Consider the following 26,010-nt stretch of genomic DNA (forward strand, 5'->3'; position numbering starts at 1 on the left):
AACCCCAATCTTCATTCTTTGTTCACTTTACAATTGTTGTGAGAAAGTACTCTGACAAAGCACACTTAAAAGGAACTGGCTCATGTTCTTGTGTGTACACCTGTGGTGGAAGCGAGGTCGAGGAGGCTGGTTTGTGAAGCATCTGGTCATGTGACATGCATAATCAGGAAGCAGAGAGCAATGGACCCGTGGTACTTAGCTCCCTAGCTCCATCTCTGCTTCTTAGGGTCCCAACTAGGGAATAGCATCACTCTCAGTGTGCAAGTCTAATCCAGAACATCTCCCACGGGCAAGTCTGGGGTCCCTCCAGGTGACTAGATTTTGTGAAGTTGACAACGAACACTCTAAACCATATTCCTGCTCACACTTTCCAACCGCTGCATCTTTCTTCTCTAAAGACTTCCACACTGACCCCGCCCCCCTTCTTCCATGGCTTCCCCCACCTTCTGCATTCTCTCTATAGATCCCGTCTGCTTCCTTCTGCAGCTATAGGCAAATCCCTAGTTTTCAGCATTAGTTTGGTCCCTAACCTAAGAAAGCATCTCTGACACCCTTTGATGCTGGACTCTTTATTTCCTAGTTAAGAATGATTATTGAGGTGTGGTCTGTTACTATGTACTATAATGCTAATTCCATATCCCAAGGTCTAGTTGCCTCAAGAAGAATGAATTCTCATGTATGCCAGCCTTTATTGTATAAACCTTGCTCCTTAATTTAGAACTATTGGTTGAATAAAGATGCCTACAGCCTATAACTGGGCAGAAGAGAGGTAGGCGAGGCTTTGTTTCCCAGTCGTGGGGTCTGAAGAGAGACCACAGGAGAGAAAGAGGAAGAAGGAAGAAGTCACCATGGGGTAGGTGGATCATGAGCACATGGCCATGAGGGTCAGCCTGCTGGAATAGGAGTAGCCCAGGTAGAACATGACAAGTGATATCTTGTGATTATTGGCAGGGAAGTAGACAAAATAGCACAGAGGACTGATATCTGCCCAGCTCCAGTGCTTTAAGGCTAACTATAAACATGAAGGTTTTGTGTCTTTTATTTGGAAACCAAAGTATCTAAGGTGTGGTAGAACGCACCAAATAGTATTTACTGCAGCAGGTGATGGCTTGGAAATTATACTCCTTGGCTTCTAGAGACTCTGTGTGAGAATCAAATCCCATGTGGGCCAGTGACAACTCTTCCCTTATGTGTTCATTGTCCTGCAGGCCCAATGAGGGAAGGAAACATTTGCTTCATTGCTGTTTCTAGTCTCCTTCTCAGACTCCAGGAAATGCCCCATCCCATGCCATGTCCTCAGTAAATGTTTACTTAGTTTGATTTTAAAACAGACATGGACCTAAATATTCTGAATATTTCAGAGGCACCTGGATATTTTCAGAAAAAAAAAAAAACAAGTCATACTCATGGCTGAAAAAAAATCATATCCCAATGAAGCAATCTTGTAAAACTTATGAGTTAAAGTTTTACTTGCTGATACGAAGAATAGCTATCGAGTATTGAAGTGATGAGTCCGATGGCCAATGGTGCTTGCTGCTCTTGTAGAAGGCCTAGGTTATATATCCAGGGCTCACACGGTAACTGGCAAGTGTCTGTAACTCCAGCCACAAAGGATCTGAGGCCTTCTGACTTTCATGGGCACTACATGCATGTTGTGCATTTACATGCATGTAGGCTAACACACACATAAAATTACAATAAATAAGCCTTGTTTTTAAAAGACTGTGGAAATCTTATATAATAATAAAATAATATATGCAGATTCTCTTCCCTGTTAGGCAATGGCATTGATTAGCCTGACTCACAGAACTGTATTCAGATGAGTGTAATCATTGAGATTTATTATGGATAGAAAATGTTAAACTCCTGACCTCCTTCAGGTAATGACTATAATTGTTTCTGACACCGAGTGCTCTTGGAATGTCTGGCTGTCACTCTCTTGGTCCCAACACCAACGTGACTAAAAGAAGAACGGAGTGCCAACGAACCCAGATGGGGCTGCCACCTGGTCCTTTCTATCTCTGACCCAGAAACCCAAGGGAAGGCAGAGTCTTGAGACAAGAATATGCATGCATTGAGGTTCAAAGACACTTTGGTTGTTCACAGTGCGTTCAATTTGAATTTTGTTTCTTTCGTTTGATTTTGTAATTACGTTTTTTAGAAGTCTTGTAAACAGTACAGTATTTTTGTTTCAAATTTCAATTGTCTATTGTAGGCATGTGGGAAAGTGGTTAAATTTTGTACATTAACCTTGAATCTTTCAACCTTTTAAAAACCCAGTTATTGTGTTGCTTCATCTAACTATGGCAAAATACTAGACAAAAACAACGCAAGGAAGAAGGGTTTATTTTGGATCACAGGTTTAAAAATACACTCAGTCAATCATGGCGAAAAAGTCCTGGTGGAGGGAGCTTGAGGCAGCTGGACACGCAGTATCTACAGTCAGGAAGCATCTGGTCATATGGCACCCACAGACCGGAAGCATCTGGTCACATGGTACCCACAGACCGGAAGCATCTGGTCACATGGTATCTACCGACAGGAAGCAACTGGTCCTGTGGCATTCATAGACAGGAAACATCTGGTCACTCAGTATCCACGGTCAGGAAGCATTTGGTCACATGGCACCCAGACAGAAGCATCTGGTTACATGACCTCTACAGACAGAAGCATCTGGTCACATGGCATCTATAGACAGGAAGCAGAGAAAGATGAACAAAGATGCTTAGCTCATTTTCTCCTTTTCATTCAGCCCAGGACCCAGCCCATGACATGAGTGATGCTGCCCATATCTGGAAACTCCCTGATATACATGCCCAAAGGTTTATTTCTATGGTAATTTTAACATCAAATCAACAATCAAGATTGACATCACAGTTATTAATTCCAAGGGTTTTTTTTTTTTTTTTTTTTTTTTTGTGGTTATCTCTGAGACCCTCTACATCATCATGGCTGTCATCTCCAATGACAATTTCATTTTTCTTTTACTTCTTCCTAAATAGCAGTTGTCTTCCCATTCTTGTGTAATTTAATTGTCTAGGACTCCCAGTAAGATGTTGTAGAGGCACAGCAAGAGTAGGTAGCCCTAGGTTGTCTCCCAGCAGGAAAACTGGAGTTTCTTACCTGTTTGCAGCAAGTTTTGGTAAATTCTTTTTAGCGAGTTGAGGAAGGGAGTTCCAGTCTATTCCTAGTTCACTGAGGAGCAATATATCTTTTCCTAAAGCAATACATAAAGCAGTGCTTGCAGTTTGATCTCTTGGGGGAGATGTATCTCACACTCAAAAAAAAATGTTGGAATAGAATCTAGCTATAATTCACAGTAGCCTTCCGGGACTTGATAAGGCTGTTTTCTTCCCTATATATCTGTGTATTTTCTGAATTTGCGCTCAGTGAAGAAGAGCGGAATGGAGGCTGGTTTGGTGGTCTAGAATGGCTTAGGAAGAAGGCACAAAAACTGGTTGGGAGCTAGGTAGGGCGACAGTCTCTGCAGAGGGCACTGAAGCAGTGAGTGCCCTTTCCTTGCGCTTGTGAGCTGGGGATTGGGCTTGATCCAGCAATCGCCACCTTTTCTAAATAAGCCACTTAGTGTGCACTGTGAAATGCCAGGTTAGTTTGCTTTTTGCTTTCGTAGTAGCACCGCTCTTTGGGGTGGCGCGCGAGCGTTTGTGTTTGGGGTGGGTGTTGGGGGAGAGACTGAGAGACTCACGTGTCGAAACCAGAACGCCAGGACCGTGACAGGTCCCGCACCCTAAGGTTATAGAGCTCGCGGAGCCTGGCATACTCAGGGCAGCGAGGATCTGAACGCGCGTCCCCGCCTGGTCCACGCACGCCGAGGCCGCCACAGTCTCGCGTCCCGGTGGCTCCGGAGCGCACTACCAGGCACGCTCTCCGGAGCTTGGGTGTCCGCGACCGCTAGTCCTAGGGCGCTGGCGGTGGCAGGCAAGGGGCGCGGCGCTGCTCTGCCACTGGCTCCCGGCAGCGGGCGCGGGCGACCTACGGGCGTCCGGACCTTCTTAGCGGCTGCGGGGAGCTCGGGCCGCGGCTCCCCCGGCTCCAGCCTGGGCGCCCCGGGCCACTCGCTGCCGCCGCCCATGGGGATCCGAGAGTTTCCCGGCGGCGCCCCCAGGGCCAAGAGCATTGCCGTGTGAGTAGCGCTGCAGGCACGGGAGGGCAGCGGGCAGGTGGCCCCTGGGCATCCGCGACCCTGCATAGCCCACACTGCTGCGCTCCTGGTGGGAGGGAGGGACAGAGGAACAGTCGTGTGCGGCGGAGCTGGGGAAGTTTCAGCAGTATCTCCGGGCCACTCGCCATAGATCACATTGCCCGAGGCTCCCAGGGCAGGGCGCGGGACCCGACGCCAAGGTTCCCAGGAGCAGGGCACATGGCGAGCAACGCGAGGGGAGTAGCTGTGGGTCCTCACCGGTCCTCACTGACATCTCCTCCTCTCTGCCCTTGACTCATCCCGCCTTCCCGCGGCCTTAGTGGCATGAGGAGGTCACCGGACGTCAGCCCGCGGAGACTGTCCGACATCAGCCCTCAGCTCCGGCAGCTCAAGTACTTGGTGGTGGATGAGGCGATCAAGGAGGATCTGAAATGGTCGCGCTCTGTGGAGGACCTCACCAGCGGACCAGTGGGACTCACATCCATCGAAGAACGGATCCTGCGCATCACAGGCTACTATGGCTACCAGCCCTGGGCGACCAGCTACAAAAGTAAGACCCCCACGTAATTCCCTTGCCCACTGGTGGTCTCCCTGCCAGAGACACAGCTGCCAGGGAATTGCACAGGGATGGTCTACTGAACCCTCTTGATGAAGAGGCCTGGGGGCGTTTCTCAAGTCCTGAAGGCACTTTCTGTGAGGGTGGGGGTGGGGAGGTGAAGGGGAGGATTTCTGTTCCATTCTCTCTTACACCTCCCTGACCCGTGTCCACTTCTGAGTGATTCCGAGGGGCATGCCTGTTGTGGCTACCAGTGAGAACTGCTTCAGGGAACTGGTCTGTGTGGGTTTCTGATTGGATCCTGGTGCAGTTAGCTCAGGAGAACTCAACCCTTGGGCCTGGATTTTAATTGTGTCTCTCAGGAGAAGTGATGAAGATTCCTTGGATCTAGCTCTGTCTCTTTGTTTTAGGATTGTATGGGTCCTAAGTGAGAGGATTTTGTTCAGATCTTTCTAGGTATTTGAGTTTCTGGAAGATATGTGCTTGGGGCCCGGTGGGGATACCTCAGACTTCACCCGAGTCTCAGCTGATGACCTTGGCTGCAATGGTGAGGGGTGAAGACACCCTCCTTTGCAGGCAGGACTGATTTGGTGACATCTATTCTGTTTTCTTTGGAAGACAGAGATCCGCCAATACAAACTCAAGATGTTCTTTGAGGTTGAGTCCCATGCTATGCCTCTGTAGTTAGACACTGGGAAAAGATTGCAGCTCACTCCTTCGGTGGGTCTGAGAAGGAAGCATGACTCATTCATTTGTAAGAAAGTCTAGACCAACAGCTTGATAATTCTGAAAGATTTTTTAACCTTTTGTTGCTCGGAATTACAACATAATGTATTGGTTTTCCCTTAAGGGAAAACACTAGGCGTTTGCTTTGTAACTTAATTATATTCACCAGTAAGAGTCTGTCTTTACACGAATTATTCTTAATACCTTCAAGTCTAAGCACTTGGCTTTGAGCTTGGTTGGTCTGCTACTTGCTAATAAAGGGCACAGCATTTGAGTACTTGATTTCAATGGCCTGATTTGAGATTAAAGGTCTGTGGTGATTGTATGTAACTCAGTACAAAGCTTTCTGATGCACCTAGATCCCCTCTCCAGTCCCCCTCCCTGTCTTTGATTCTGCCACATGGTTTGGCTTTTCATTGCAAAAGGAAGTTGTCTGTCACTGAGAGCCACTGAGCAGAGGGTAGTGAGCATCGAAAGCTTTCAGAACCTAGCTTTCCTGAGGGTGTGGAGGGGATCCCCAGTTTTCCTGCGAACTTCAGTTAGAAAATAGATATTCTGTGATTTGTGTCTCAATTCTCTGTATTTATAACTAAGACAAAGCTATAAATTACAGGCTTTGGGAAGTCATCTCTCAGCTCCCGAGGACATGATAAGGTTTATTTTTACGATTCCCTTTGTGCCCGACTCTATCCTCTTGTGCTGAGGTTTGTGATTTTGGGGAGCTGGTGAACAGTTTTGGGGCAAGATAACTCTGTTATAAAGACTCCAACATACTTTATAATAAGACCTAGGAAGGGCCCACACGGAACACAAGTCACTTGTGACACCAACAATATTATTAAACACTACCTTCCCAAGGCTTCTCTGAGGGAATAGCCAGGAGAAGCCAAGGCTACAGTGGTTCTTGCCCCGTGAACAAAATCCCCATTCCAGTTATCCTCTCCTTGTGAGGATTCTTTCTTCTTCCAAGGTATTTTCTCACTACTAAAATGCTTTAGGTGACAAGTGACATTTTGATGAATTAATTGGCTTTAAGTTTAAATTTAGAGGCTCTGATGTTTTATTCATGCAGCTGAAGAGGGGTTAGACCAGAGCTCTGATATTTGCCATTTATACCCAGCTCCAAAAATAATAACAGAGGTATCTCCGTCTGGGTTGTCAGCTCATTGCCTGGTTTGTTGCCTAACACATGAACTCAACCAACTAGAAGAGACGGTGATTACAAGGTAAAGTGCGTGTGTATATGTGTGTGCGCGCTTGTATGTGTGCGTGTGTATGTATGTGGTGTGTGTGTGTGTGTGTGTGTGTGTGCCTGTGTGCACAGGACAGAGGACAACCTTGGATGTCATTCTTCAAATCACACAAACCTGGAATTTGCTGAGTAGGCTAGGCTGAATAGCCAGCAAGTCCCAGCAAGTCCCAGCAAGTCCCAGCAAGTCTCAGCAAAGCCCCTGTCTCCACCTCTCCAGTGCCAGGTTTTCAGACAGGTGACATCACACCCTGCCTTTTTATGTGGTTTCTGGGGATTGAACTCAGGTTCCAGTGCTTCCAAGAGAAAGACTTTACCAGCCGAGCCCCTAAAACAGAACTCTTGTCGCCAAGCTTTCGTTTAGCCCTAAGCTTATGGGCCGTGCGCACTGTTGGTGTTTTCTAGATCATTCTTTGTCATGTGGGTTCTGCATAGTGTTGAGTAGTATCCCTGGCCTCTGTTCATTGGATGGCAGAAGATTGCCATTCCTCCCCCAGCTGGCAACCAGAACATTTGTAGGCACTGCCAGATGTCCTCTTCGGGGTGAGCCTTTGGTTCAGAACTACTTGGTTACTCATGCCCTAATGTTTGCACACCAAGCAAGCCATGGTCAAAGAGCAGCTATGCTTTCTGAGTTCCCTTCTTCTCCCCTGTTCGTTTGGACCATTCCTCAGGGTTTCGTGTTAGGTCAGACCATAATAAACAGCCTGCTAAAGGCTTCATGGAGTCAGTTGCTTCTGCTGCATCCATGATTCATCTACTTGCCCTAAGTTGACAATAGATTGTAAGTGAGTACTTCAACATCTCTTAACAACATCCTTGCCTCCCTCCTTCCCTCCCTCAGGCCAGAGCTGGGGGAGATGAGGAACTGGCATGCCTTCACCCATTTCACTTTACTTCCTTCCCTGAGGTAGACATGGATCAGGAGAGAGGTTAGATGGGAAGAAAGGACCCTCAGTTGGAAGTCCCTGTGTGTATGTGGACAGACAGCTTGCAGCACAGCATGGTTGTGAACCGGTGGCCTGTCTGCCCAGGGAAATTGCACATTTGAGATCCCCCCTAGTGCTTCTTCACTCAACGGGGCACTTTGCGGGACTCATCCCATGACAGGACACAAAGCCAGGCAATGGAAGAGGAGTTCCAGCATGGGTGCCCCTTCATCCAGAAGCAACAACGACATGACCTGCCTTAAACCAACAGCTACAGTCAGGCCAGTGCAGGAGGAGCTAAGAGCTACTGCTTATGCCGAGCAGGGACATTCCACTTTGTCATGGGTTCCCCTAATGGCTTCTGAATGGTGCACTCTCAAATGCTTTCCTAATAGAAACACTTTTTAGGAATAGCTTTGTGGAGAATGAGCTCATGCTTCACTGTGCAGAAGTCTCTTCTGGGTCTCCTCACAAAGTGCCTGCTCTGAAACGCTCCAAAGAGGGTTGATCTCGCTTTTTGTATACATTCATTAATACTGCACAGCGCTTGCATGTTGAGATAAAAATGATTTAATTTTAGAATATGCTGATGGGTTTAGTTTTGAGTCATTCACAGGGTGGAAGGCAAGCTAGTCTCCAGAGGCTACCCATCTCTAGCTCCCTCCCACCAGTCATAAGCAGTGTGAATGTAGACCAGGAGCATGCAGGGGATGAGGGTGGAGATTTTCTGTTTGAACCTTATGATATGTAGGGTACAGAAGGACATCTGATCAAAAGGACACTGCTGTTCCTGGGTTCTCTGCTCAAGCATTGTGGTTGGTGGCTTTGTATGTGAGTAGAGGGCATATGGGAAGACAGTCTTGATTGCTGTTACACTATTCCTGGAAAGACACATGTTTATTCACCCCAGATATGGAGACATTGACAGGCTAAAGTAGCCATACTGGTGAAGTCCAGCTTGGTAAACCAGTGGCTTTATTGACAGTTCTCAAAGGTGTGTGGTGAGATTATACTTCCTGGAGCAGGGGTAACTCAAAGGCAGCTACATCACTGAAAGCTGCTCTAGTGTGCTGATGACTTGTGGAAGCTACATCCCCAGAACTCTCTGCAGAATTTGCAGGCAGGTCAACAAGTTAGAGAGTCATTTCCATGCCCTGGGTTGGCCTGAGTCTTCCCAGCCATCCCCCTCTATTTCTATAAGCTTGAGAAAGAGAGGCTTTGTGCATCTGCTCAATTTGAGGGACTTCCTGAGACTTATGAGTTGCTTATTTCTGGGGTCTTAAGAAACTTCCTTCCAGGTTTCCTGCATTCTGTAAGCTTCCTTTCAGAACTTCTCTAGTCTCAAGGAGCTTCCCCTCCAGGATGGAATGCTCCAAGTCAAGAAGTAGCTACTTGATACCATTTCAGACTGATGTGTGTGCATAGGCTGCTGGCAAAGCTCCCTGCAGAATGAGGTAACAGTATGGTCGAGGTCACCAGAGCACAGCTTCTGTGTGACCTGACCCTTCAGAATAACACCAGTCAGATCAGCAACTTGAAACAGACACACTCCGAGAGACTGATGATTGGCTTGTCACATTTATTCTAGAATGGAACTGAGAAAGAGAGGTGGAAGACCTACAGTTGGTGGTAAGTCTAGGATTGTTAGAGGACAGCATTTTCTGATATGTCGGTGTCTTGGTCAGTGTTCTTTTGCTGTGAAGGGACACCATGACCACGCAACTCTTATAAAGGAAAGCATTTAATTGAGGCTTGCTCACAGTTCATAGGTTTAGTCCATTATCATCATGGTGGGAAGGAGGGAGGCACAGAGGCAGAGATGGTGTTGGAGAAGGAGCTGAGACTTCTGTATCCAGATCAGCAGGCAGCAGCAAGAGAAAGACACTGTGCCTGACTTGAGCATTTGAAACCCCAAAGTCCACCTCTAATGACACACTTACTCCACCAAGGCCACACCTCCTAATATAAACACCTGCTAACCATTTGCTAAGATGCTCTGAGTTTTGAAAGTTAAAGCATAGAACCCAAGACTAGGACGATGGCTCAGCCAGCTCAGTGCTTACCGAGCAAGCACGAGGGCCTTATTTGTGTCTCCAGCACCCATGTAAAAAGCCAGTCATAATATCATGCTGTAATCTCAGCACTGGTGAAGCAGAGTCAGGAGGATCCCTGGGGTGCATTGGTCAGTTACTCTAGTGGTGACCTCCAGTTCAGTGAGAGACTCTGTCTCTAGAAATAAGGTAGAGGGTGTGTATTAGTCAATATTCTCTAGAAGAACAGAACTTACAGAATGAATTTACATATATAGAGAAAGGGGATTTATTAGAATGGTTTACAGGCTATGGTTCAGCTAGTCCAACAATGGCTGTTATCAATGGAAGGTCCAAGAATCCAGTAGTTGTTCAGTCCATGAGGCTGGGTGTCTTCAGTATATGCCAGAATCCTGAAGCAATAAATTCTAGTACCAGTGAAGGAATGGACTTGCTGGCCAAAGCAAACAGGCAGAAAAAGCAAGCTTCCTTCTTCCATGCCCCTCATATAGGCTGCCAGCAGAAACTATGGCCCAGATGAATATTATTCCCATGTCAAAGATCCAGATTAAAAGTCTGTCTTTCCACTTCAAATGATTTAACTTAAAAAAAAAAATCCCTCACAGGTGTACCCAACCATGTGAGTTTTAGTTAATTCCAGACATAGTTGACAACCAAGAATAGGTATCACAGAATGATTATGGAAGACAGCCAAGTGAAGCACTGGCCTCCACATATGCATGCATGCAGGCACAGACAGACAGACTGACAGACAGACAGACAGACAGACAGACAGACAGACACACACACACACACACACACACACACACACACACACACACACACACAAGTCTTTCCAGTAAGTTCCATGCTTCCCAGATACTTCAATTGGTAGGAGCCAGACATCACCAAGTCTTCCAGTGTGTTAAGGGGCTCACTCTCATCTTTAGGGAAATAACGTTCCCCCGGCTTTCTCACAGACTCCCTGTTTGGAAATCTCTCCCAGGATCACATACAAAGCATGGGTTGATCCTTTCTCTATGCTGTTGGAAACATTCTGATGAGTTGTATTAAAAAACAAACCTATTTGTGTGTACAAGCCACTGAACTTGGACGAGCCCTGTCCTTGGTGTATAATGATGCCCACTTAAAGGGCAGCCCTGCAGCAGAGGGGTCACCCACAAGTCCTTCAGCATAGTTAGAGAGGAGCAAGAGAGTCGAGAGCCCAGCTGTGTGCCTTTGTAGATATATACAAATCACTCTCTACTCTAAACCTCTGGTGTTTCATCTCTAAAGTGGGACAGGGCAACAAGCTTATGTCTGACTTCATGAGGACCACCAGACCAGTTGTTCTTGAAGACCTTGCCAGCTCACAAAGAGACCTTAATTGACCCTCACCACATCCGCAGGCCAATGGTCTCCCTAGTAGACAGGTGGATGAGCACAGAATCAACTTTGGCCCCACTGCTTCAACCATGCCTTTCTCCTTGAATTTGAATTTGAAGTCAAAAGCTATATAGTTAGGCTTGGCGGCCCTCCAATAGTCCCAGATACTGGGAGCCTGACATAGGATTGTTACTAGAACCCAACAGTTTGAGGCCAGCCTGGGCAACACAGAGAAGCACCATTAAGAAAACAAGCCAAACTCAAAGGCTGTGGTCAGGTCTGGAGTGTTTTCAGGAATGAAGGAGATGTCTGTCTGTCTGTCTGTCTGTCTGTCTGAGTAGGAAGCAGAGGTGCCTGAACCACATGTAGAGATATCAGCAGATGTGTGGGACTAAGAGATAGCCATGCTGCTTTCTGGGTCTGTCTCATTTTATTCTCTCCTGGATGAAGGTCAAGTTGAAGCTCCTCCAAGCCCCATGATACCATTGCTACAGCCCCCAGCCCCCCATTTCTATGATGTGTGAGCAAAAAGCAGGTTTTATTGTATGCGGCTGCAGGCTTCTCTCTGGAGAAGACTCCTGAGCTGTTTTCCCTTCAGGTCCGTGTGGGAGAAGACTGTTCGCTATGCTGGATTCATTGCTATAGCATGAAAAGCCTGAGGGGAAAGTTTACTTCAGCTCTTGGATTTGGAAGGCTCACTCCATCATGGCAGAATATTTGGCAGAGCAAAGCAGCTCACATCATGGTCCAGGAAGCAGAGAGAGGGGAGTGTTGGCACTGTGCTGGTCCCCTCCCCCCTTGTATTCCACACAGATCTCCATGGGATGGTTTTCCCTTATATTCAGCACTCTCTCCTTAATCCTCTCTGGAAATGTACTTCCTCTTGAGTGATTCCTAAGTCAAGTTGACAATGGCAGTCGGTATCACATATACCAAAGAGTGTTTAACTGGAAGAGAAAGAAATTACTGCTGACTGCTGAGGTAACATAGGCACAGAGTCCCAGGCACCATGGTGACACTTGGATGCCACAGGTGGATTAAGTATTTGCTTGTCCCATGTCAAAGCATAAATGATGTGTGTGTGTGTGTGTGTGTGTGTGTGTGTGTGCGTGCATGTAGGTAGTTACATGTGGAGGCCAGAGGTCAATCTCAAGTGCCATTCCTCAGGTTTTTGAGACAGTGCCTCTTATTGGCCTAGAACTCATCAAGTAGGTTATGTTGGCTGACCAGCAAGGACCAGAGATCCATCCACCTGTCTCAGTGTATGCCCTCAGTGCTGGGATTACAAGCTTGCTTCATTATACCTTGTTTTCTTTTCTTTCTTTCTTTCTTTCTTTCTTTCTTTCTTCCTTCCTTCCTTCCTTCCTTCCTTCCTTTTTTTTTTCAAGGTTATAGGGATCAAGCTCAGATCTTTGTGCTTGCATAGCAAGCTCTTCAATGATTTATATGTACTTTACTGACTTCCCAGACTTATGTGTGTTTTTTCCATGATGTTTTGATCCACTTCAACGGTCAGCATGTGTCCATCGAATAAGGGAGTGGCTTCAGAAAAACAAAAGGACCCTACAGTTAGGAGGCTTGTATGTTTTTTCACTCGGATGGTGGTGCAAAACTCTGAACAGTGCCTAGGGCATGTCCACACTTGTTTCTTATTGGCAGCTTGGGGTAGCTTTGATGTCTGGTGTTTGAAATTGTAGGGGATGCGTAGCTTCTCTCAGATAGTTTGTAGCCCAGAAGGTGAGGGCTGTATGGGACTCCTGGGATGCTGAAATATTTATTCAGTGTGTAACTTCTCAGATAGTTTTCCTGTGACATTCAGATCTTCTCCTAGTCACTGTGCTATGTGTCGTCCCTGGCACTGGACTAGATATGAATCTGTTAGGAAATTATTATTTTTATCTTCCTCACTATCTACTGGCAATAATATAGTCTATAAAAATCTGCTATGTCCTGAAAGTTTTATTTAAGTCAGAGTGGAAAATGCTTCCTGGTGTCCACCAGCTTGGATCTGTTTTAGAAACTGAGCTAACTCATTTTAAATAAATATGTAAAATGGCATCTTCTTTCAAGGAGTGGACACAGTTCTGACCGTAGATATGAGCCAGTCATGTTTGGGCAGCATTCTCTCCACGTGCACATGTTGGAGCTTAATAAACATTTTTCACCATGGGTGTGCATTGTGTTGGTATTCAATATTTCTCTTCCTTCCTCTCTCTGTCATACCCAAAATTCACCTAAGAGCATTGAGGAAAAGATTCAGTTGGTAAACTGTTGGCTGCACACACATGAAGAAACATCCAATGTCAACCTCTAGGCTTCTCTCACACACATGTACACATTTGTGCATACAAACACACACACATACATGCATACACACATGTACATGTGGGCATACATACACACCTCCCCCAACACAATTGCCTGAAGAGTGTTTTGAAGGTTGTGCAAATACTGTGAACCAGAACAGCAAACTTCAAGAGCTTATCCAAACTGTTTCACTCTGTCAGCAGCTTATCAAATATTGAACAGGAAATATTTCAGATGTTATCTGATTTTATGCAGTAGATATATTTTCAAAGTTGGTAGTTGGGTGCATATAAAATATTTAAGTCATTGGAGTTAATTCTTTTTTAAGATTTATTTTATTCTATGTGTGTGGGTGATTTGTTTGAATGTATTTCTGTTCACCGTGTATGCATGCAGTGCCCTCAGAGGCCAGAAGGGGGTGCTGTGTCCTCTGAAACAGGAATTATAGAAGGTTAAGAGCTGCAGTTTGGGTGCTGGGAACCAGACCCAGGTCCTCTGCAAGAGCAATAAATGCTCTTAACCACTGAGCCACCTCTCTAGCACCTACAATTTATCCTTCACACAGGGAAAGGTGGTGCTGAGGATATATGCATGTGTTTGTTCTTAGACAATGTTTTATCTGGTGTTTATCTCAGAAGACATTTGAGGAGTTTCAGTATGAGGTCATGAAGTAAAAGCAAGGGGCATTTTTTTTTTTTTGCTGTGCTAAGTCTAAAATGTCTCCTCAGGGGCTTGTGTGTTCAAAACTTGTTCCTTAGCTCAAGGGGCCTTTAGAAAGTTATTGGATCATGACAGCTTTGATTCAGTCAATAGTTGGACTAATCTACTAACAGATTTACAATTTGGTGGCACCATTGGCAGATGCAGGAGGTCAGGAGGTAGAGCCTGACTGGAGGAAGGGAAAAGTGAGAATTGCCTTGGAGGGGCATGTTTCATCTGAGGGTCCTTCCTTCTCTCTTCCTCCTGCCTGCTGCAAGAGAGAAGCTTTTCTCCTTGCCTTTCTGCAATGACGTTTCTGCCTTGCCAGCAGTCTGAGGACAGTGGGGTCAGCCACGCATGGACCTCAGACCTCTGGAACTGTGAGGCAGTGTAAATCTCTTCTTCCCTTAAGACATTCTTTTCTGGGGTATTTGTTACTGCAGCAGAAAGCTAACACACACACTTCCTGCCCAGGCTCTGCATCACCATTTCCCACCGGGAAGCTGGTGAGCCATGCAGAACACTGACTGCATGGAATTCCAGATTCTTCTTATGGAGCGGTTCTTCTGTGAGTCCTCTCACAGCAGGTGAGGTCGTGGCATACAAGAATTCTTCACTTGCAAATGCTCATCCACTTACTCACAGATCTACCTGCCATTTGTCAACATTTGTTTCTGCAGCCATTAGAAAAATTCCCTCTGCTTCTACGGGATAATAATTACACCCATTCTAAAGTGGCCATACACTGTATGTCTGCTACAGTCACTATTCTGAATCTACAAATTAGATTGGCACCTGTGCCTTCTCTTGCCTTGAGTCATTTCACGAGTGTACTACATTCCTATTGTTTTTGTTTTGTTTTGTTTTGTTTTTTGTATTTCCCTAAGTATCTTGGGGTTACTTTAGGCCAATAATGACAAGCCACAGACTAATCTCTATAGCCTGCAAGTAATTCTACATGATGCCCTCTTACAGGGTCTATCATAACTAGTTTAGAACCAGTGTGAAAAAGGGTTAGAGGAACATAGGTAGGCGGGGAGAGCCAGTGGGCTCCCTGAGATGACAGCTTCTTGTTCACAGAAAACATTATAAGGACAGATGACAGAGAGGCGTGGGTGTAGGTATCTGTCATAGTCAGGGTTTCTAATGCTGCACAAAACATCATGACCAAGAAGCAAGTTGGGGAGGAAAGGGTTTATTCAACTTACACTTCCATATGGTTGTTCATCACCTTAGGAAGCCAGGACAGGAACTCATACAGGGAAGGAACTTGGAGGCAGGAGCTAATGCAGAAGCCATGGAGTGTTGAAGTAATTATTTAAAACGGCTGCTGGTCAAGCTGACTATCTAAGCTGCGGCGACTCTGCCTAGCTCAGCTACCATGTTCCATGTCTGGAGGCCACATGCACACTGCAGCTAGAAACACTAGCCCTGCCACCCACAAGACACAGGCCTGGTAGGAAATGAGACTCTAAAGCTTAAAGACTAATCAAAGGTTATATATATATATATATATATTCAACAACAGTATGCCCATACAATTAGAGGTGTGCCCATTTAGCTAACTTACATATAAGTTGTTACCCAAGAGTGCTCTCCATACCTGCATGGCTCTTCATCCTCCCACCTCTCTGCTCTCTCTAGCTCCTCTTCTTCCTCCTCTTCCTCTTCCTCTTCCTCTTCCTCTCCTCACTCCTCCCACCTTAGCTCCTCCTACAATGGAGGGATGTTACTTACTGGCTTGCTTCCCCTGCCTTGCTCAGCTTGCTTTCTTATAGAATCCAGGACTACCAGCCCAAGGATGGCACCACCCACAATGGGCTTGTCCCCCTTTGATCACTAATTGAGAAAATGCTTTATGGCTGGATCTCATGGAGGCATTTCCTCAAGGGAGGCTCCTTTCTCTGTGATAACTCCAGCTTGTGTCAAGTTGACACACAAAACCAGCCAGTGCAGTATCTAACAGAACAAATGGGGAGAGGAGAGATCCAGGGGCTCCATAGTGAATCCAAGCCAGGGTCCAGTTAGCAGACCCTCTCCATCCCTTTCTTCCTTCTGCTTAGCCTTCTGTCTTCCTCCAAGGTTCAGCTCCCCATCCCATCCCACGGATCAAACTCCAGGATCCCGTAGCCCCGCCAGCACTCCTGTTATAAGTGGAGGTTTATTACAGCCTCATGAGGAGAGCAACAGTACCAACCGACCAGAGCCCCCAGGGTCTAAACCTCCAGCCTGGGAGCACATAGGGAGAGACCCATGGCTCCAGCTGTATATGTAGGGGAGGATGGCCTTGATGAGCATAGGTGGGAGAGGAGATCCTTGTTCCCATGAAGGCTGGATGCCGAGTGTGGGGGAATTCAAGGGTGGGGAGGTGGGAGTGGGGGGCTGGGTGGGGGCACATCCTCATAGAAGCAGGAGGAGGCTTCTATGGCAGGGGGAAATGGGGTAAGGGGATAACATCTGAAATGTAAATAAAATATCCAAAAAAAAAAAAAAAAAACCAAGTGGAGGTTTAAACTTCAGAGAACTCTCTTTCTCTCTTCTTTCTTATGCTGGGACCAGAATTCTCATCTGTTAAAAGAGCCCCAAGATCAGGAATATTTCTCTTTCTCATGAAATCGTGTAACAACAAAGACAGTCAGAAGACTGGGTCAATGAAATTAAGCTCCGTTTTGCTTCCTGGCATTCTATGTTGCAAGCATTCTAGCCTTTTGGTGGAGCCTAAGAAAGCCAGCTTGTTTCTTCTCTAACTAGGGGCCTGACAGGAAGAACACCAATGATAACAGGTCAAGATGCACTCTCAGGATCACTGCTCTGGGCTGGGTCCCTGAGCATGCTCTGTTCATGCTTTCTGCTGTTCCTTTAGGTGAAACTCCCAAGTCCACAGATGTGATCATTTGAAGGGATTCTCAGTGTTGGGCCTATGAACAGTAGCACTTCTACAGTTCAGAGGACTTGATGGGAGTAATGTTTCTAAGTCCATGTCTGTGTTCTTATAGCTTTGAAACCCAAGTGTCTTTGATCAGCAGCTCCTTTCTTTGGCTAATCCTGGAGTCACTTTTCCACAGGTGTGAGCTTTTGAGACCAACATACTTAGTTGAGCACTGGGCCAGCCCAGAATACAACTGGGCTTCTCATTTATCGGGCTTCTGGCTTCCTGATTGCTTGCCTCTCGTTCTTTTCTTTGCGATGAGCACATGGAAATCTAAACCCATGGAAAGCTTGGTTTGAGGAGACACCACCTTATCCTGGTCACTAAGGGATATAAGGTTATTGGTATAGGGGGCCTAGTCTTGCCCTGAATTTCAGTCACCATGGCTTTAAGGCTTTTATACACAGAGGGTTGTGGTATAGGCATTGTGACCCCTTGATCCACTGAAAACAGGTAAAAGGGTAAGAAGTTATAAAATAGATACTTCCCAGGGTTTGAGGTCTTTGTATATGGGAAGGATTGCCTGGTTTTCTGTGTGGCATGTCTGGTCTGGGTTGCTTTCAGAGAACTGTTAAAAACAAATCTTGGATCCTGGAGGCAATTTAGAAAATTTGCTTGCTGCAGCTCATTAGAATTTATTTTTTTATTTTTTTTTATTTTTTAAGAAACGGGGTCATCTCCTTGGGCTTCATAACCATAAGTGTGGTTTTAAGGGAAAATGCCCCTGATCCGTAACTGGTGAGGGATAAGGTGTCAGGTCTGCTATGCGATTTCCAATGGTTCTGCATAAACAAGCATCAACAGATAGATCCTGAGCTGCAGCCGCACGTTAGTACTTGGTGAGTCTAAGCAAGAGATGCCAAACTTCCTGGCAATGGAAACACTTTGGAAATAAAACTGTCATCGTCCCAGTCACTGGAGTAGTATAGCTCAGGCATGTCGGGGGACGGGGGTGTGTGTATGTATCTAACTGGGGTCGTTATATCAAGCTCAACAAGAAGGAAAAACCTGGGAAAATGATGCGACTTTGTCAGGCTGTTCCTGGGAAGAAGAATGTTTATCCCATTCACCACCATACTGCCACCAAAGAAGGACCTTTGTACTGTCCTCAGTCCTGTGATGAAACACTCAATAAAAGCAACTTAAGGAACGAAGACTTCTTTTGGCTCACAGTCTGAGGGTACAGTCCAGGAGAGTAAGGAAGTCCTTGTGGCAAGAATATGAAGCAACTGGTCCCATGGCAGCCACAGTCAGGAAGCAGCTGGTCACATGGCAGCCACAGTCAGGAAGCAGTTAGTCACATGACATACACAGTCAGGAAGCAGCTGGTCACAGGGCATCCACAGTCAGGAAGCAGTTGGTCACATGCATCTATAGTCAGGAAGCATCTGGTCACATGGCATCCACAGTCAGGAAGCATCTGGTCACATGGTACTATAGTCAGGAAGCAGCTGGTCACATGGCATCCATAGTTAGGAAGTAGCTGGTCATATGGTACTATAGTCAGGAAGCATCTGGTCACATGATACTATAGTCAGGAAGCATCTGGTCACATGGCATCCACAGTCAGGAAGCATCTGGTCACATGGTACTATAGTCAGGAAGCAGCTGGTCACATGGCATCCACAGCCAGGAAGCAGAGAGAAATGAACACTGGTACTTAGCTCCCTTTTTCTTTTTATTCAGCCCAGGACCCCAGTGCATGGATGGTGCTGCCCACATTCAGCCATGCTTTCCCCTCCTGAGTCAAACCTCACAGTCTCACTTAGAGGTGCATCTTCTAGGTCCTTCTAAATCTCATCAAGCTAACAGTGAAGATGATTACATCCGTGCCTGTAGAACCCCCTGCCTCTACTTCCCTCTGGACCCTGACAAGTCACTGTCCCTCCAACAGTGCAGAGACACACTGCAGATTGCATGATTCTTTTAATGGAGGAAATCTACTTTTCTGGCAGTTTAGACTTTTAACCCATCTCACCAGCTGGTTTAGTTTTTTGTACCCTGAAACACAAAAGCATGTCCAGCCAGGATCTCATACCTGTTCCCACTGCCCAGTCACACTCTCTCCTTCACCCTGTGTCTGTCTGTCCTTCCCCTGAACAGTTACCTCTGCTTCCATGTCACACACATTGTGTTGCCCTTTCTATTTTTTTTTTAAGGTTTGTTTACTTTTATGTGCACTGGTGTTTTGTTTTCCTGTCTGTGAGAGGGTGCCACATTCTCTGGAACTGAAGTTGGTTACAGACAGTTTAGCTGCCATGTGGTTGCTGAGAATTGAACTCAGGTCCTCCGGAAGAGCAACCGCTGAGCCATCTCTTCAGCCCTGCATTGCCTTTCTTGACCTCTCCCCTTAGATACCTCCCTCTGCTTTCACAGTGCGATTTCTGCTGTCATGCTCCACCCCCTATACACACATACTAAGTCTGGCTTATTTCACCTAACGTAATGGTTTCCATCTCCACCCATTTTCCTGCAAATGACAGAATTTTATTCTCCTGAATAAACCCCCACCCTGTGTATGCACATGTATACACTCATGTGTGCTGCATTTTTAAAATGCATTCGTCTAAGCTGGTTCCATTTCTTGGCTGCCATAACCAGAGAATCAGTAAGCAAACGTGTGTATTCATTTCTGTGTGTTAACTTGAGTTTTATCTGTGGAATAGTTTCTTAGAAATGTAGTTCGTGAGTCAGAGGATGTATGAGTTCATGTTACTGGTGAGCAACTCGTAACTTTACAGTTCACACTTTCCCAGTCCATCATCTACTGGGCACAAATTGATCTTCATTCCTCCTTCCCTCTGGCTTCTACCACCAGGAACACCAGTCTGCTATGCTTCCATTTAGCGTAGGCAGCTGAAATAGTCAAGGAGGCAAATTGTTCTCTTTCCACACACCTTATATGGAGGTAACTAAGGCACCAAGTCCCCGAGAGATTACCTTTCCCCAGTTTCTGTAACTATGGTATTTCTGCCCCTCAGTGACTGCTGATACTGACATCATGCTTCTAGGCTCATTAGGACCCTTTGCAAGAAACCTGCTTCACCAGGGTTGATGTTGCCTCATGCTAACTTTGTGGCTGGATCAAGCACACAGACTTGTAATCACAACTGTGGCTAATAAATAATCATCGATTTAACGTGATGCCATTCCATTACAGCAAGATAAGTTAGGGAAAGCTCCAGAAAGACAGGCTCTCCTTGCAGTGCCTCGGGCATCTACAACAGTGGCTGATGGGTTTGTGGAAACAATCAGTTACATTTTTATGAGACTTTAAAAAAAATCAGTTAGTGTTTGAGGTGAATGCTTAATGACGGTCAAAAATCCACAGTTTTAGCCCAGGATCGATCCTGAAAAGGCCAGTTCTGCCTGGCTCCCGATACTGTTAGAATGCCTGTTGGGAAATCACCTTTACACACTACCCCAAGAGAATACTTTCATCTGCCATTATCTTTGAAAGTGCGGATAGTTGACCTGTGGGGCTAATTGCTTTTCATTTCTTATTCAAAGGTCTTGATATGCATGTGGCTCAGTCTGTCCTCACATTCACAGTGCTCCTGAAACTGCATTAAAAAAAATTATTTCATTGAATCACAGAAAACTCAGCACTTGCAATTGGATGAGTTGGAGCAGGTGCATCTGTGAAACTGTTACCACCGTGAAAAAAGAAACAGTGTCCAATTCCGCCAATTGTTTCGTTGTCTCTTAGGGGTGTCCTGTAGTAAACGCTTTTAACAAGAATTCTATCCTCTCTGGGCTCCTTTGGGTTTGCTTTGCATTTTCGAGCCAGACTTTTACTCTGTAGCCCAGGCTGACCTGAAACTTAAAACAGCCCTCCTGCAAAAGATTCTCCCAGTGGGAAAGGACTGAATTGTGCATAGTGGCAGAGGAGAGGTCAAAATCTACAGGCATATGTGAAGGGCCCCTCATTCCAGAAGCAAATACAAATTATGCCAAGGGCAGGAAGCTCTTAGAAACAGCTGTCTGGTTAATGGTGAAGTATACTGTTAGCATTGTGCTAGGGTTAGATGTTGCTACTGGAACATGTGTCTATCTATGGCAACGGAAGATTAATGACTGCCCATTCCACATCCTGCAAGGCATTTATTTCACTTTGTGCTTGGAGATTGTAAAATATGTAACAGGCAAAAGGTGGTATGTTGGCTAGTCTTATGTCAACTTGCTACAACCTCAAGTTATCTGAAAGGAGGGAAGCTTAATTGAGAAAATGCCTTCATAACATCTGGCTAAAAGACATTTTCTTAATTAGTTACTGATGGGGGACGGCCATTGTGGGTGGTTACATCTCTGGCCCGGTGGTTCTGGGTTTCATAAGAAAGCAGGATGAACAAGCCATGGGAAGCAAGCCAGTAAGCAGGGCCCTTCCATGGCCTCTGCATCAGCTCTTGTCTCCAGTTTCCTGCCCTGCTTGACTTCCTATCCTCACTTCCTCCAATGATGGATTATGATCTGGAAGTGTAAGGGAAAATGTAAACCCTTTCCCTTCCCAAGCTGCTTGCTGGTCACTGTGTTTCATTGCAGCAATTGTAACCCTAACTAAGGTGGATTTTTGCAGTTCTGCTAATAATTGAAATTTTCTATCAGGAGGAGGAAGAGATGGAAGAAGAAGAGAGAGGAGAAGGAAGAAGAGAGGAGAGAGAGGGGGAGGGGGAGGGAGGGAGGGAGGGAGGGAGGGAGAGAGAGAAGGAGAGAGAGAGAGAGAGAGAGAGAGAGAGAGAGAGAGAGAGAGAGAGAAACACATGGGAGCCAGCAGTCAACCTTTGGTTTTCTTCCCAGCTGGACTCCTTGTTTGCTGAGCTGCAGTCTCATTAATTCAGCTAGACTGGCTGGCCAGTGAGCCCCAGGGACCCTCCTGTCTCCACCTATTTTATATAGGTTCTGGGGATCAAACTTAGGTCACTTATCTGACTTAGAAGAGAATTTTACTTTGGCTTGTGTTGGTGGGGGAGCCCTGGTAGACGGAAATGGGTGATTCTAGGTCCGTATTGATGGCTGGCCAGTGTGCTCTGTTTGAAGAAAAGCTACAGCTATATGAATGAGCCTTTCCCCACCCACCTCCATGCCAGGCTGTCTTATTCACAGAACATGGCTGGCAGTCCACTGTGTGCCTCTGGACTCTGTCTTGACAAGAAGAAAAAGGGAAAATCCTTCAGTCAGATGATGGGTGGGAAATGTGTCTCTTTTTCAAAGGACATGCTGAAGAAATGAGAATGGGGTCAGCAATGCTTGCAGGTGGTGATGTCTCAGGCTCCTAAGGAAAAATGTTTTGAAATGGGGATTCAGAAAAAAAAAAAGTTTTTCCATGTTCACTCTGCACCCAGACAGACATCAACCACTGACTTTCCTAATGGCCTAAATTTTTGTTTGAACTTTTTAATAGAGTACAGTTTTCTTAATTGATTTTAATTATTCTTAATTGATTTTTTGTGAATTTCACATCATGCACTCCGATCCCACTCATTCCCCCATTCTTCCATATCCACCCTCCACCCTTCCTGTCTCCCTCGCCCACAAAGGAAACAAAAAGAAAAAAACAAAACGAAAAATCTCCCCATGGAAGCCGCAGTGAGGCACACGATGTATCCTTTCGTCCAAACAGTTTTACTTGCAAATACTCATTGCAATGAATTGTTGGTCTGGTTTAAGTCCTCTAGCTTCTGCTACACTCTCGGTGCCCAATTCCCTTCAGGACTCCTCTCAGATCTCCTGTTGATGCCCTGTGTCATGGTGATCCTGCAGCTTTGGTTCCGGAGGACTGGTCCCTCCACATGCTCCAGTTCATACATGGGGTAGATATTGGAGTGAAGCCAACTCATGGCCCTGGATCTGGGCCTGGGTGGCAGCTGAGTTGCTCAACTCACCAGCTCTCCTGTGCCAGTGCTACCAGGGCTAGCTCTCCCACTTTGCCCAGGCAAGGGGCGGGGCCAGCTCTCCAGAGTGCTACATCCAGCACAGCTCAGACCTGGGGGCGAGCTCTTCTGCACCCATGCTACCAGGGCCAGCTCTCCAGCCCTACCCAAGCTGTCCCTTCCACTTCCTTACTACTGCATGGCTGATGAGGGGCAGGGCTGGCTCTCCTGCTTTCTTGCCTGCAGCCAGCTCACCAGCGCCACCACCACCAGCACCAGCTCTACTGTGCTGCTGAGGCAAGGTACAGAGCCCACTCTCCCAAGTGCTGCAGCTGGCATGGGGTGAGGCCATCACAGAGTACAAACTTTTAAAAAATTAAATATATTATCTGAGAGTAGATAGGAATTTATAGAGAAACCCTGTTAGGAAAGAAGGAAGGAAGGAAGGAAGGAAGGAAGGAAGGAAGGAAGGAAGGAAGGAAGGAGAGAGGGAGGGGAGGGAAGAAGAGAAGGAAGGGAGGGAAGGAGGGAGAGGGAAAGGGAGGGAGAATGGAAAAAAGAGAGGGAAAAGAGGATCTCTAGGGTAAACCCTTATGCCAGCTCTGGCTGCTGAGCCCTTGTTGGGATGAAGGATCAAGATTTACTCTTGGCTCTGTCATGCCCAGGTAGCTACGAGCTCTCCTTCCCTTCTCAAAGGGACAATGTTTATTTACACTGGTGGCTCAGGCCGTGTCCACTTGGTTGAAAAATTTGAGTTTCTAATCCTTAAGTTTCACTAAATATTGTATTTTCTCCTCTTGTCTTTTTGCTCTCTTTGGTCAAGTTCCAAGACAAGGGAAGGCGATTGACTTTATGCAGCCATCTTAAAAATGGAAGACTTGTACCCAAATGGAAGGCTTTGCCCTTTGGACTGTAAATGATTAGTTACTAAAATGTCTTCACTGCTGGGGTAATATGAAGAAACTCAGAGTTAGTACCACGGAGGTTTTATGAAAAGCAATCTTGAAACAAAAAAGAATGATCAGAGCCTGAAAGACAAGCTGGGAGCCCATAGAGAGAAGTGGACATCATTGACCCAAAATATTATGGGGCTGCAGAGGATAGAGCAGCTGTGAGAAGCACGAGGAATGTAACAGCATCACTGTTTAGATCCACATGGATTCATGTTGTCTTAGTCAGGGTTTTACTGCTGTGAACAGACACCATGACCAAGGCAACTCTTATAAAGACAATATTTCATTGGGGCTGGCTTACAGGTTCAGAGATTCAGTCCATTATCATCAAAGTGGGAACATGGTAGCATCCAGGCAGGCATGGTTCAGAAGGAGCTGAGAGTTATACATCTTTATCTGAAGGCTGCTAGCAGAACATTGACCTCCAGGCAGCTGAGTATCTTAAAGCCCACACCCACAGCGACACACCTACTCCAACATGGCCACACCCACTCCAACAGAGCTACACCCACTCCAACAGAGCCACACCCACTCCAACAGGGTCACACCTTCTAACAGTGCCACTCCCTGGGCTAAGCATATACAAACCATAACACATATGGACTGATGAGGGGAAGAAGAGTAAGGGATTGCTTAAAGTGTAAAGGGAGCAAGATAAGGAAAAGGCAGGGCAGAGGGACAGGAGCTGCGAGTTTACAGGCTCTTAGAACTGGGAAAAAATAAATAACCCTGCTGAGAGAGAACCCAAGTGGGTGAGTGACAGCTGGAGAGACAAGGCACTGCCCATATTCACACCAGGGCTCCGATTGCTTTCCCACCCCTGGGAGGAGAGTGGAGCATAATGCTTCTCTGGATGAAAGCATCTGTCTGACAGTCAGCTGACTCCACAGAGGTCAGATGAAGGGGGAGGTCACCTGCACCATGCAGGGGGACATTTAACTCTTCAGGTGACAAGAAACTGTGATAGATGTCAGAGGCCAAGAGTTAGTCCTTGAACCTTGAAGAGTGGTGAAACTGCAGAACAGAGGAAGGAAGATCAGGTGAGAGCCAAGCCCAAGAGGAAGTTCTGGGAAGGCACACCAAGAAATGTGGGTGTCCTGTGTTCATGTGTGTTTAGGTGCCTGCATGCATGTGTTTGCACAGGCATGTGGCATAGGATAACCTCGGGTGTATGTTCTCAGGAACCCTCTGCTTTAATTTGTGATAGGATCTCACACTGGCCAGGAACTTCACCAGGTAGGCTAGGCCAGTTGGCCAGTGAGCTCCAGGAATCCACCTGTCTCTGCCTTTCATCTTGATTATACACATAGGCCACCACATCCAGCTTTTAAGATAGATTCTAGGAATCCAGCGCATGTCCTTGTACTTTAAAAGCAAGCACTTTACTGACTGTTGTGTTTTATAAAAATAAAAAGAAACCAAGGATATGTTTGATGAAGGCTCGGCATGGTGTGGGGGAAGGGGTGCCTCTGCAAGCCCATGCCGAGGCATCCCTTCCCCCTGAGGGACCAGCCATAGATGGTATAGTGTAGAAGAGAGTTCATTTAGGGCATAGGGAAGGGAGTTGAGAGAAAGACAGAGGGGAGGGGCAGAGGGAGGAATAGAGGCCGGCCATGAGCACCTGGAGAGAAAGGGGGAGGGGAACAAGAAGAGGTGGATAACAGGAGGGAGAGGACAGAGTAAGAGCAAGAAAGCAAGAGAGAGGAGTGGACGGACGAGCAGCCCCTTTTATAGTGAATCAGGCACACCTGGCTGTTGCCAGGAAACTGTGGGGCGAGGCCTAGACTAAATGCTAACATTGACTGAGCCATCTCTCTAGTTCAGAAAGGAAAAAAAATTGAAAGTATAGTTCAACAGCAAGATGTAGCCCAGGGTAAAAAGTCTACTTCCATCCAGCCCACAAGGCCACACACAGTCCCTGCGCAGAACTGACTCTGAGCACACAAAACTCTTTCACAAAGAGAGACATTGACTTTTCAACCAAATGATACTGGGTAAGACCAAGGCCAAGATGGCCAGGCATGCTCAAAATGTCATGCAGGGAAGGAACATAGCCAGCAGGGGTGGTATGGAGAGTCTTAAGAAACAGAAGGACCTTTGTTGCTGACCCGATTTCCTGTCGACTCCACTATTGGAAAGCAGTTTCCGAGCATCCTTTCTGGCAAGGATTGCCGCATGGCCTGATTCCAGGCAATGAGAACCATGTGTCAGGAG

At 46.3% G+C, this 26,010-nt stretch overlaps 1 protein-coding gene across 2 annotated transcripts in view; it reads left to right on the forward strand.

Moving 5' to 3' along the window:
- Positions 1-4,010: 4,010 nt before the first annotated feature.
- The window catches only part of Slc35f3 (solute carrier family 35 member F3), a 248,782-nt gene continuing 226,782 nt past the window's right edge, over positions 4,011-26,010 (forward strand). For both annotated transcript variants that reach the window (XM_076916058.1, XM_076916059.1), the window contains exons 1-2: positions 4,011-4,144; positions 4,483-4,712. In XM_076916058.1, the coding sequence (XP_076772173.1) occupies positions 4,092-4,144; positions 4,483-4,712 (283 nt within the window). In that variant the 5' untranslated portion in view covers positions 4,011-4,091. The remainder of the gene's footprint in view (positions 4,145-4,482; positions 4,713-26,010) is intronic.

The sequence above is a fragment of the Arvicanthis niloticus genome, chromosome 18 (assembly GCF_011762505.2).
Source record: "Arvicanthis niloticus isolate mArvNil1 chromosome 18, mArvNil1.pat.X, whole genome shotgun sequence".
Classification (NCBI taxonomy): Eukaryota; Metazoa; Chordata; class Mammalia; order Rodentia; family Muridae; genus Arvicanthis; species Arvicanthis niloticus.